Source organism: Python bivittatus, unplaced genomic scaffold (assembly GCF_059951505.1).
Source record: "Python bivittatus isolate LINGU-HERP-01145 unplaced genomic scaffold, Pbiv_v1 ctg000330_np1212, whole genome shotgun sequence".
NCBI lineage: Eukaryota > Metazoa > Chordata > Lepidosauria > Squamata > Pythonidae > Python > Python bivittatus.
The window spans coordinates 23,865,463-23,877,580 of NW_028277058.1; the positions used below are offsets into that span (position 1 = coordinate 23,865,463).

The following is a 12,118-nucleotide window of genomic DNA, read 5'->3' on the forward strand; positions in this document are numbered from 1 at the left end:
CTCAGCAGAAACAGGCTAAACTATTTCCTAGGATATATTTTTGGTTAAAATATTTACTTCAAATGATACATGTTGTAAAGATGTGCAGGTTTAAGATACAGTAAATGGAAGAATAGATTAAAAAACAAATAACCATGAATTTTTTCCCCTAATTTCCTCTCTTAATTTCTTAATTCATCTGTGAAAGACTGATTTCAGTTCCAGTTTTCCTGATATTCTGTATAGTTATAGTTACGTATGTTATGTTTGTATAGTTACGTACATCTGTGACTAATCCAAAAAACTAGCCAAGATCATTGAAGCTTTGAAGCCCCAGAAAGCCTGTAACGCATATTAACAACAAAGCTTTTGGAGTATGGGAGAAATAGCTAAGGTATATTTGTGAGAAGATTGTTCAAAGAATAATGGATTTTAAGAATAGAAGTATAAAGCCTGATTTTTGCCCTCAATCATTTAGCAATAGTAATCTTTAGGCTATTGAGGTTAATTGGGGGCAGACTACAGAACATGGCCCAGGAATATAAATATGTCAAAGTAGTAACTAGGTAAAAGGAGTAATGAGAATTTTGATTTTGATGAACAACTGGTTTAAAAAGAAAGTGAGAAATGCAAAATAGAGGCAATATTTCTGCACATGGTATAATCAGAACTGTGTAGAACAGACACTCTCATAAAAAGTCTCAATAGTTTTTTCTACCTTCCCGGAAAAGTTTCTATCTAGTCATCCCATGGGAGACATAGCTGAGTTTTACTGGGTGTTCAAATTTGTAACCGTTGACTGGGATGCAATATTAGAAAGAATGTTCAGGCATCTCCTTAATTTCCTTATTAATATCATCCTAGTTGCTAGTCTTTTAGAAATAGAAACCTTTAAAACTAACATAAACCTACACATCAAGAACTCTGTTATATGAAGTCATTCTCCCACAATCATACTAACGTTTTATATTAGGAGACTAGAAGAAAGGAAAAAACTCCTTTGAATAAATTGCTTCCAAATTTAACAAACTGTGATTTATCCTGATTGCTTAAGTTAACAAGGCATAATCTGAACTTGTGGTTGGTTGGTTGGTTTTTTAATTATTGGGTTCCCAGATTCAGACTTATCAGAAAATGACATTTATTCATTTAAAACTAGCAGCGTATGTGAAGGATGAGAAGATGGGGAAAATGAATAGTTTGAGCCTGTTATCCAAGCTCATGCTCAGAGGATGATGCTAACTTTAGTGTTACATCTGAACCTGGCTTTTTGCTTCAGATACTATCTGAATGAATACTAGCAGATGCCAAACTAAACATAAGAGAAAATGTCTGTCTGCTTATTTTCTTGGGGACTTAAAGAATAACTCAAGCTTCTGTTTATGATGCCATTTCATTTTTTAAAAATATTATCAGGATCAAGTATGCTGCTTAGAACTGTGCTTTCAAATACAATGCCGCATGGGTTTGGAAAAAAAAACATTAGATGAGTAACTTGGAAGTCATAAACATAGCAGAAGAACTGACAGGTTGTTATTTTGCAAAAGACATGTTTTTAGCAAAAGCATCCCAAGATGCCCTCTGGTTGGTTTGGTTATTGTGGTGGTGGTTTGTTAAATTGGAGACTGAAAAGAGTCGAATTTCTCTTTTGAAAATAAACTGGTCTCGTGAACAGAGGTCAGATTTGTTCTGTGAATAAGTTTATTAGAAAAGGTAAATTCAGATTATTTGGAATTCATATTATAAGTAACACCCAAGGAGAATGGGGAAAAAAACCCAACCCTTTTTCTTGTAACCCTACTTTTGTTTTCGTTTGCTGTACCAACCTGGTATATTAACTGATAAACTGTGTGTGTGTGTGTGTATGTATGTATGTATGTATGTGTGTGTGTGTGTGTGTATATATACATATATACATACATACATATATATATATATATATATATTTGTAATTTTTAAATAATCAATTGCAGTTGGGTTAAAACTCAGGGATTGACAGCACTTCTAGCTTTATTGAGGGAGACTAGCTGTGTTTTCATGATTCAGAGGACTGAACCACCCATTGCCTGATCAACAAAGCTATTTTTGGATGCTACAAAGGAAGCTGTGAAGCTGGCATTTCCTTTTTTTTTTTTTTTTTAACTTATTTTCCATCTGGGGGAGGGGGAAATACAACCTAGCATGATCAGTCTTATCTGCTCCCATTCCTTTTTGGCCCTTTCCTATCTCCCTATGTTACATTGAAAGCGTGACAGTGACCAAGGAGACCAAAAAGGGGATTCCATTGTCTCAGGATTGGGAGTTTGGAGAGTTATCGAATTCCTTGGTAAATAGTTAGGATTGAGACTAAACTAGTTCCCCACTAGTCAAAGAAGAATGGATCTGTTTGGGACTAAATCTAACCTATTCTGAGTTAGCTAATTGGGTTATTGGGTAGAGACTTAATGTGGCACAGTTGATACAGTTTAGCACGTTGTGAGTGTAGGACCACAATATTTATTATTATTGTTGTTTTTGTTACTGTTACATTTTATTTATATATTCAAATTTTCACAGGAAATCTATTGGTTATAATTAGCTGTCCAATAACATTGATTTTCTCTGATTTCTAGCATTTTGTTAAGATACAAATTTGCATAATATTATCTAAAGGTAATGCTACAAGTTAGTGCAATCCTATATAATACTCGCAATAAAAATGTGCTCAGTAGTGGCAAGCTTCAAGTATACCTTTCACAAAATGGTGTTCTTTAGACATGTTAGATGACACTTCCCATCAACTGCAACTGTTGAGCTGCTATTTTTCTACCATTAATGACAGTTTACCAGTTCTTAGTTCTTACTTGCCATACAGGTCTCATTTCAGGATTAGCCTTAACTAGCAACATATTGCTGTATTCCTGTTTGATATTATTTCTAGCAATAGAATTCCTAGAATGGATCACTCTGCATGCATATTTGTGGCTTAAGCAGTGGCTTGATTTACCTATTTTTTTTCTGTCTCATTTCCTATCTTGAAATTAAAGTTGGTAGAAACATTTTGTCTTTGACACCTTGCCTGAGTATATCTAATCAAATACATCTTAGTGGCACATTTTCTTTCTTTACACGATATAATATAATATCTCAGAATTAAGAGTTTAGCACTTTATACTGTAGATCTGTACAAAGAAGTGCTAATAGAAATGATATTTCTATTTTTGATTAAATATACTGAATTATAAGTTACCATTGCTATAGTTTTATAGATGTAACCCTCCATCTCTCTGATTAATTCCAGAGCTCATTCAGAAAATGATAGTTCCTCTATCCCACCTTCTGACTCTTGTATCAGTCCTACAAAAATGGATTTGGCATATAGTAAAACTGCCAAGCAGTGTCTAGAAGAAATATCTGGTGAGTAGCATGTAATTATTGATTTATATTAAGATGTTTCTGAATTATTATAAATATATAATTATTCATACTTGAATAGAAAAACTACATGAAAATAAATAAAATGTAAACCTCCTCCCCCCACAATTTTGGCTTCAATTGCACGGCTTAAAAACTTAGTCTAAAATTATCGTAACGCACCTGACTTTTTTTACTATGTTGTTGGTTTTGACATTTTTTAAAAAAGGTAAGTAATTGATTCCCATACAATTAATCAGATTATGATTACAATCAAGGGTGGGGACAAAGATCAATTTAAAACTAAATTTAAGTTTCCTTCCATCTAACTGCTTAGATTTTGCACAGTTATGTAGAGGGGAGATTAAATGAATGACAATGTAAACAACAGCTAATTATTAATTTGGAGTTGACTAATGTCAAATCCAGCCTGTAATTCATATATTTCCTGAAGAAAAGTTTTTCACAGTTAGCTGTCTGAAAGAAAAATTAAATTAATGCAATTAGTTTCCAACTTTATAGAAATGTATGGTAGGAGGATTAAAAATTCTGGTCATTTCCCAAACTGTTGGTTTTTTCCACCTTACAAATTATCTCCACTTCCTGGGACATTTATGTGAAAATACGGTATGTGTAGCTTGGTTGTTTGCTTGCAGACAGTTCATTACCCAACTAGGTAACATCACCAGTGTGTGATGTTACCTCCATATGTTATCAGTTACCTCCATACGTTACATATGAAGGTTGGAGAAATAGTTGCACGGTGGCACAGGTGAAGGGTACTCTCACCTAAATCAGGCAGATATGTTTTCTAGGACCTTCTAGATTTTGATTTGCACAACTATAAAAGGAATTCTGCATAAAAGAATATCCAGAATTATCAAGGAATGTGAAAGTACTATATGGACAAGGCTAAATTATTTTTGGCTTTTAGTATTAAAATATCACTACACATTGGCATAGTACATTTTTAATAATTTGTAGTGTGAAAAAATAGGATTTTTCTTCCTCTTTCATTGCACTAGAATTTGGGGAAACTAAACAGTAGATTTCAAGACAGAAATTAACAAGAGAAGCTGTTACTTTCAAGCTGTGTTTGTGAGTTTCCATGGAGATCTGTTTGGCATTATGTAAAATAGGTTGCTAGGCCTTTTTATATGGGTTTAATTTTAACTATTTTTTTAAAAAGCTCATTAAAACATATTGATTTGTGTCTTTAAGTAGGTGGTTTCACTTAACATATGTCTGCAGATACTAGTATGCTAATAAGTTAGGATTTCAAGCCAATGTTCCAGTGGCATGTAAAATATCAGAATGAAAATTGGCAAAAAAAGAGACGAATTTAATATGTCTAGCACAATTAGATTTAGGTCAACCAAAAGAAGTGATTCCTAATGCTGAAATCTGAAGTTCTAGCAAACAGAAACATTTTTGCCTTGTGTTTACATATCTCTATATATTTATATATATATAATCTATGTATCTATGTATCATATAAATTGTATCTACATACATGCAAACATATATGAAAAAACAAATATATAATATACATATAAATGTATAATAAAGTTGGCACACCAACTTTTTATTTTATGAGACAATTTTTCTTTATATATTCTTTGTATGAATTCACATTTTAATCAGTTTAAGTCTGCAAATTTACCTGGAGGAGGCATTGCTGAACAGAATGAAATTGATTTATGAATATCCATGCATAGATTTGCCACATAAAGGTAGACTTAGAAATGGTTTGCAATCACTTCCTTTCCACCACTAGTGGATATATGTATAATGTTATTCTCAAGCTGTTATTGCTGAATTTGTGGTGGGTTGAACTCAGGAGCAACTGGATTTTCCTCTAAAGATTGTCCTTTCTTTTTGTAACACAAGGGTGGTCTAAGCTAATATAGCCTGACAAATGTATATCAGTAAGGTCTGATTCTGTAACTCACCTGATTTTTTTTTCCAGTTATTTATTTAAAATTGCTGATAACGTCATTAAAAATTGAATTTGGCCAGAATTTGAGTACTTTGTATCCTATACAACTAATGACACTTTTAGTCTGAACAAATAGTCCTCAGCCCAGCATCTGACTTTCCAAATATGCAATACGTTCATAGCAATTTGCATGGGCAGGTTTGTATTCTTGACACTCAAAATGTCCAGGTACAAAAATGTTTACAAAGCTCCTGGGTGTAGTTCATTGTCACAGTGAAATGTACAGAAGTCATCAGGCCATTAGGCTGATAAAAGAGACACATCAGTCTTCTTCCAGTAATGAGTTTTCCAGTTCTGCTCCAGTCTATCACAAAAAGTATAAAAAAGAATAAAGGACTTTATAGGAAGCTTATTACTATTTTAGTGATAGTTAGATGCTCAAGGTAAGTAGAAACTGCTGGAGGTGGGGAACAGAAGTCTGAGTCAGAAGAGACCAGAATGTGACCTATTTGCTGAACAGATTGATTTTTGCTTGCAAATTCCACATGCCGGATCTGCCGCATATTGTTTTTTGAATGGTTCACTTATGGAGTAGGTATTTTTTTATGTATCTTAATATTTTATCATCAGGGAGTATCTGCCACTGTTTCCTCTTTGTGTGCATGTTGTCATGCTGACTTTGATGTTATCTGCAGGTTTTTTTGTCCCTTGAATAAGTTGATGTGCAAAAGCAACAACAAACAAAAGCTGTGGCCATTTGGCATCTTACTGTAGATTATAATGAAATTGCTCATGAGGTGTCATTACTTCCTGAGGACAGTCACAGTGGATTTAAACATTACTGCTTTCTTAAGCAGATGCTATAAAGCACATGCCATGTGGTGGATGCAATGTTGTAAGCATTCTTATTTCATTCATTGTACTCCTGACAATGGATGTTGTGTGTATAGTCCAGCATGAAGTGCAAGAGACTTTTGAATAGAGTCCTCCCCTCTTATTGCTTGAACAGTGAAACCTTAATTTAACCGACCATTTGGGGAAACAGAACATTTGTTACTCCTGTCCATTAAATCCAAAAGGAGATCATTTGCAGTGATTTAAATGATTTGGTAATTATATCATCTTGCAAATAAAGTACACTGAAACATTTACAGAATTGGATCATTATGCAAATGACATAAATAATGTAAATAACATGGAATTTAAAGTTAGCATACATAATTATCTGGACTACTTCATATGCAACAAACGTGTCCATAATTTGGGGGAGGGTGTGAGATGATTTTGACTCTTGTATGCAAAGTCTATTAAATCAGTAGTCTACGGGTAGGAGCTATGACATTTACATCATTGGTTAGTATCCTATGATATTGGACTAATGCCATGCACTATGTTTATATATTACCTGGTTTCATTGTTATTCTATCAGTATGATACATGGCTTAAACCCATTAAAATATAAGGAAAAGAATTGACTTATTTGCATGCTGGCTTGCAGAAAACCCGCCCTTTGTTCCTGACTTTCTCATGAGCCTGTTGTGTGTGTATGTATGTGTGAGAAAGTGAGAAAAAGTATATAAATTTGTGTGGATGGATGTCTGTAACCCAAGCCAAAAGACTGCCCATTGCCTTATACCCAAGCCCAAAGATCATCTCTGCTATGCCTCTGGAAGAGGAACCTTTCTTGTGAAAAAAAGCTTTGCATTTGTATTCATTATTGCTTCAGTTCTTTAATTTTCTACTGTGCCAACACCATAGCTCAACTCCTGACTGCCATAAGTGAATGTCTATTTAGATATTATGCTGTGCAGTGTATTTTCTCTTGTTTGAGAAAATATACTACAAATTTTTGGTGGACTTAGCTATTATGTTAGGTTAAAGGCAATATTCCAGCGACATGTAAGTCTAAAGTTCCTTGAATTATACTTACATTTTTTTTAGACTTTTAGTGGTCTTAATTCAGGTCATTTATTTTCTTCAAAAAAAGATATAATTTGTTATAAATTACAGCAAAAAACAAAAAAAATATCATTTGGATAATTCCACATTCCTATCCTTTATACTTGTCAGATGGATCCTTTACACTACAAGATTGATCCTTAGTACAGATGGATAGAATACATCATGAGGACCTATAAAATCAATTATTTAAAAAATATTTGCAATAGCTCATATATCTTGGCATAAGCAACATAGTACATTTAGTTATATATTTTATTTAAGACATTATGGGGGTAACAAAACAAAAGTTATATCCTAAACAGGATAGGATTACTTCTTTGAGCATCCTGTCAGAGTGGCCTGCTTCAAATGTTCTAAAATTCTCTACATGGACAAATTCAAAAACTGCTGCCACTTTGGAATGCATATTGCACGTTATGAATTATGATTGAATGTAATCTATTAGCAGTCTAGTTATTTAATCTAAAGTACAGAAAGGGCCAGGACATACTGTGCATATGAAAACTGTCCATGAATTATATGTTGACTTTGTGTATTATTGAGAATTAATATAGGCCTGTTTCGTCTCTCATGATCTTAACTGGAGTATTCCAAGATCACACAAACATTGCTTTGTGATATCTCCAAAACAGGAAATTAATTATTAGAATCAGAACTAATCAAAATGCAAACCATGGTTTAAACAAGGTTTAAACAAGGTTTAAAAGCTGAAGCTAGCGAGGTACAACCATCACTGCTCATCCCAGACCGCATGTGCAAGTGCATTCCAAATTAAGGGTTGGGCAAAGATTGTGCAAAAGTCTATTGTCTTCAAGGAAGGAGAAAAGACTTAAGATTTAAACTCTGAGGCTGACATAAAGAGAGAGAGAGAGATGATTTCCATGTTCTGCAGCTGTCAGATTTCTCTCTCTCTCCTTTATTTTCTGCAGTAAAGCAACTTATCTAGCAGTAGTTCTGAGTCCTTGAAGTTTCTGCTGTTTTCTAATTCATGAATGCAACATAGAATATCTGGTAGAATAGAAAGTTATAGTTGTACCTGCTCTGAAGTCTGGCAGAAAAATTGTACATACTTCATGTACATGGGATAAGTATGCACATTTATGCATATATATTTTATGCATATTTGCATAAAATGCATAACAAATATTTTATGCATATTTGTATACTTTTTCCCTACCTGGGTAAGATTCCCACTTTGGGACTTGATAGTCAATTCCATCTAACACTGATTTTTGCAGCAGATTCCGAAATCTAATTTTTCTTAACATTTCTAATTATTTCATAATGATTTATAGATGGTAAGCATTCAGTTGTTTGGAATCAGAAATTAAATGCTTTACTGTATAAAAGGAACAAAGTATATTTTTCTTCCTAGAATTGTAATAAAAAAGGATATTGCATCTTCCTGGAATTCTCTGCCATACTATAAGAAGAGACTTGTTCAGTGTATTGCAAGATTCAAGAACCACTCTCAGGTTTAGCCATGAGAAGAAACAGAAAGAGTTTTCTAAGAAAGAAAGAAAGAAAGAAAGAAAGAAAGAAAGAAAGAAAGAAAGAAAGAAAGAAAGAAAGAAAGAAAGAAAGAAAGAAAGAAAGAAAGAAAGAAAGAAAGAAAGAAAGGAGGGAGGGAGGGAGGGAGGGAGGGAGGGAGGGAGGAAGGAAGGAAGGAAGGAAGGAAGGAAGGAAGGAAGGAAGGAAGGAAGGAAGGAAGGAAGGAAGGAAGGAAGGAAGGAGCAGGTATTCCAAGGAGAGTTACCCTAATGCTGTCTCATCCCATTTAGCTTTTGCTGTATCCTTAAACTCTGGATTTGCAGAATTGGGCAGAGGCTTAGGTCTTTCTGTTTTAATTTGCCAGGCTGTTTGCTGCCATGGCAGCCAGCAGCATTCACTGCAGTAGCAGAGAACAGTCATAGATCTGGGAACACAGGTTGAATACTAAAATGCAAGGAAGCTTTTACAGAGCTTTGCTTCCTTGGTTAATTTTGGCTCTTACCGAGCTCTGACATGCTTGGCTGCACTTGCCTTTCTATCAGCCATCCAAAGTAAAGAGCGGCACGCAGGAATCAGTCATGATCTAGTGAGGGAGCCTGGGAGAAGACAGTCATCGGCACTTGCAGTTTACTTTTGGATTTCAGAATACAGCAGCCATAGAGAGGGATGCAGTCCCATCAATCTGAATGAGACTGATGATTGGATGATAAGAGGGAAACATCACTGGCTTTTACGATTACTTCTGTGCTGGAGTAGAGTGTTTGAGCAACTCTCTTCTGCTTGAAAGAAATTCCTGTAAAATTGCTATAAATATTGCAGATTAACAGAACTGGAAAGGACTAGCTGAGCATCCAAAGAACCGAAATGACTGTGCCTGTCTAGTCCTCAGTATCCTGCACTCTGGAATGCTTATGCTGTTCTTTTCTGACACCGGAGGAATGAGGAGCTACAGGGCATGGAAATTGGGTGTTGCTGAAAGGTTTGCTTTGAATGCTGAAAGATCTTGCCTTCTCTGCAGCTAGAAAATGTAAGCCTAATTTGTGTCGATCCTTTGGATAAAACTATGCAACGATCTGCTGAACTTTCAGTATTCAGGGGCAAGGATGCAAGAAACAGAGGTGCTCGTCTCCAGAAACAGAAATCTTTGACTAATCTTACTCTCCTAAATGAAGGAGACAAGAAGAGATTTTCATGCAGAGAAAACTGGTTTGGCAGTGCCTCCAAGTCTATCCAGGTTCTTCATCAGACAGAACTTGTGAGTAGAGGCTCACTTTCCAAAGCACTGTCAAAATCAGCACACACCCTTTACCATGCAAGCAACAAGTCACCATGGGAAATGGAAGAAATACCACCTGTTGAACCCAGAGCATCCTGTAAAAGGCTTAAAGGCTACCTGGTTGATGAATCTGTTCAAGGAGAGATGAGCAAGTTGGGTGATGAAGATGTGCTCTTTAAGTCAAAATTTACTAGCCAAAATTGGGTGGTGGAAGAGGAAGGTTGTTTACGTGAGGGGACTGCACAGCTTGATGAGGATGTTATAATAACAATGCTTGGAGACTTAGAACAAGCGCTTTACAGTGATTATTTGGGTAAGTTAACTTCTGTTTGACATGAGAAAATAGTTACTAAGCAGTAGTGTATATGCATGGAAGAAACTTGGTTAATAATAATCTTACAATTCTTTTACAATACTCTTAGAATACAATTTTGTCTATACAATATCATGAGGCAGAGGGCATTACATTCTTCTTCTTTCTTTTAGATTTATGGACTGCATTAATTAAAAGCCTCTTGGCATCTTGAAGGCATGCTAGTGATAAGACATTATTTTCTTCTTAAAATATAACTATACTAAAATTAATCTTGAAGGAACAAAATATGGAAATTTTAGCAATTTCATTTGTGCTTGAACATGACACATGGAAATATTTTAGTCATGCTGGCTTTCTCTCTCTACCCCAGTTTGGGAAGGATGGTGTGAAGATGCCTCCTTGTTGTTTGCTGTAAATATTAATGTGAATACTATCATGGCAAAATCACTGTATGTTGTGCCAATTTATTTTTTTGTTATTTTTATTTTGTGTTAATAACTTTCCATTTCATTAATATAAAAATTTAACCAGCAAACTTAATAAGGCTTTTTTTAAATTAGGCAATAATATGGCTTACTTTCAATTCAACTTTCAAAATATTCAGTGCAAAAATCTCATCCCTGTATACAGTCATTAAAGCAGAATTGTGTATCTTAAGGCTTTACATCTGATCTATATCAATGCAAGCAAGTTGACATGACTTATCCACAGGTATAGGTGTTGTAAAGCATTTGTTTGCAAGCCAGTTGTACTTCTGATCTCCATTCAGATATATACATTCCTTTTCAAAATGTTGGATTCAGGGACTTTACATAAGTACATTCTTGAAAGTCTGTGCCCCATTTCTAAGGCTTTTTCTTGCACGTTTCCTAGTGTTATATAATGCTCAGATTAAAACTTAAACTGCCTGACAAGTGTGGACAGAGTAATATGTCTTTGATTTTGCTGTTGATATGTTGTATGATTCGGGGGGGGGGGGGAACCCTTGTTTCTAACTTTGACTTTTACCATACAGCATATTTCTCTAATACTGATGAAGTTGGATATGTGTCTATATGTGAGTGTACACTCATACATGTATGTGCATGTCTTGGTTATGTTTTTATAGACAAATGACTGTGTTGCAGTTCAAATATATATTTAGATAAATGCAACTGATGCTGACTGTGCCTAAGAACAAAATGTTTTATGTCACTTCTATTTAATACAGAACAATGGTAGTTGTATTTTTTAATGAGAGAATGTTGGAACAAAATATGATAAATATGGCTGATACAGCTGCATATGCCTCAATTTATCCTTCTTAAATTAAGAAATGACATTTCATTTTATAATATTGCATCAGTCACCCATATAACATAGAAAGAAATGTAACCCTGTGCCTCTAAGCTGTCTGAACATGAAAAAGAGACTTTCATAAGTGTTGTTCAGTATTCCTAATACAAATTTGTATATGACATTGCACACTACATTTGCAATTAACTTAGAATGGACATATGCAAACTCCTATATAGTTTAGTTTTGGGGCAAAATACAGACATAAAAAAAGAATTACAGATTTCTTTTATCATGTTCATATAATGTAGAGGTCATACACAGATTAATGTGATACAGCGATGTCATTTTATTAAATATTTGATTAATGATCAGTTCCTTGCTCTCTAAAAAGGATTTTAGGAGCTCAGAAAAAATGTGCCAGAAAAACCAAAGACTGGATTTGCTTACTGCTAATATATAGCATAAGGGAGACAAATGTCAGGAA

The 12,118-nt window shown here is 34.5% G+C and overlaps 1 protein-coding gene across 1 annotated transcript in view; it reads left to right on the top strand.

Moving 5' to 3' along the window:
- The first annotated feature begins 9,733 nt into the window (after positions 1-9,733).
- Positions 9,734-12,118, top strand: part of LOC103060632 (neuron navigator 3) — a 107,544-nt gene continuing 105,159 nt past the window's right edge. Inside the window, exon 1 of the mRNA XM_088141844.1 lies at positions 9,734-10,353. Within this exon, the coding sequence (XP_087997970.1) occupies positions 9,828-10,353 (526 nt within the window). The 5' untranslated portion in view covers positions 9,734-9,827. The remainder of the gene's footprint in view (positions 10,354-12,118) is intronic.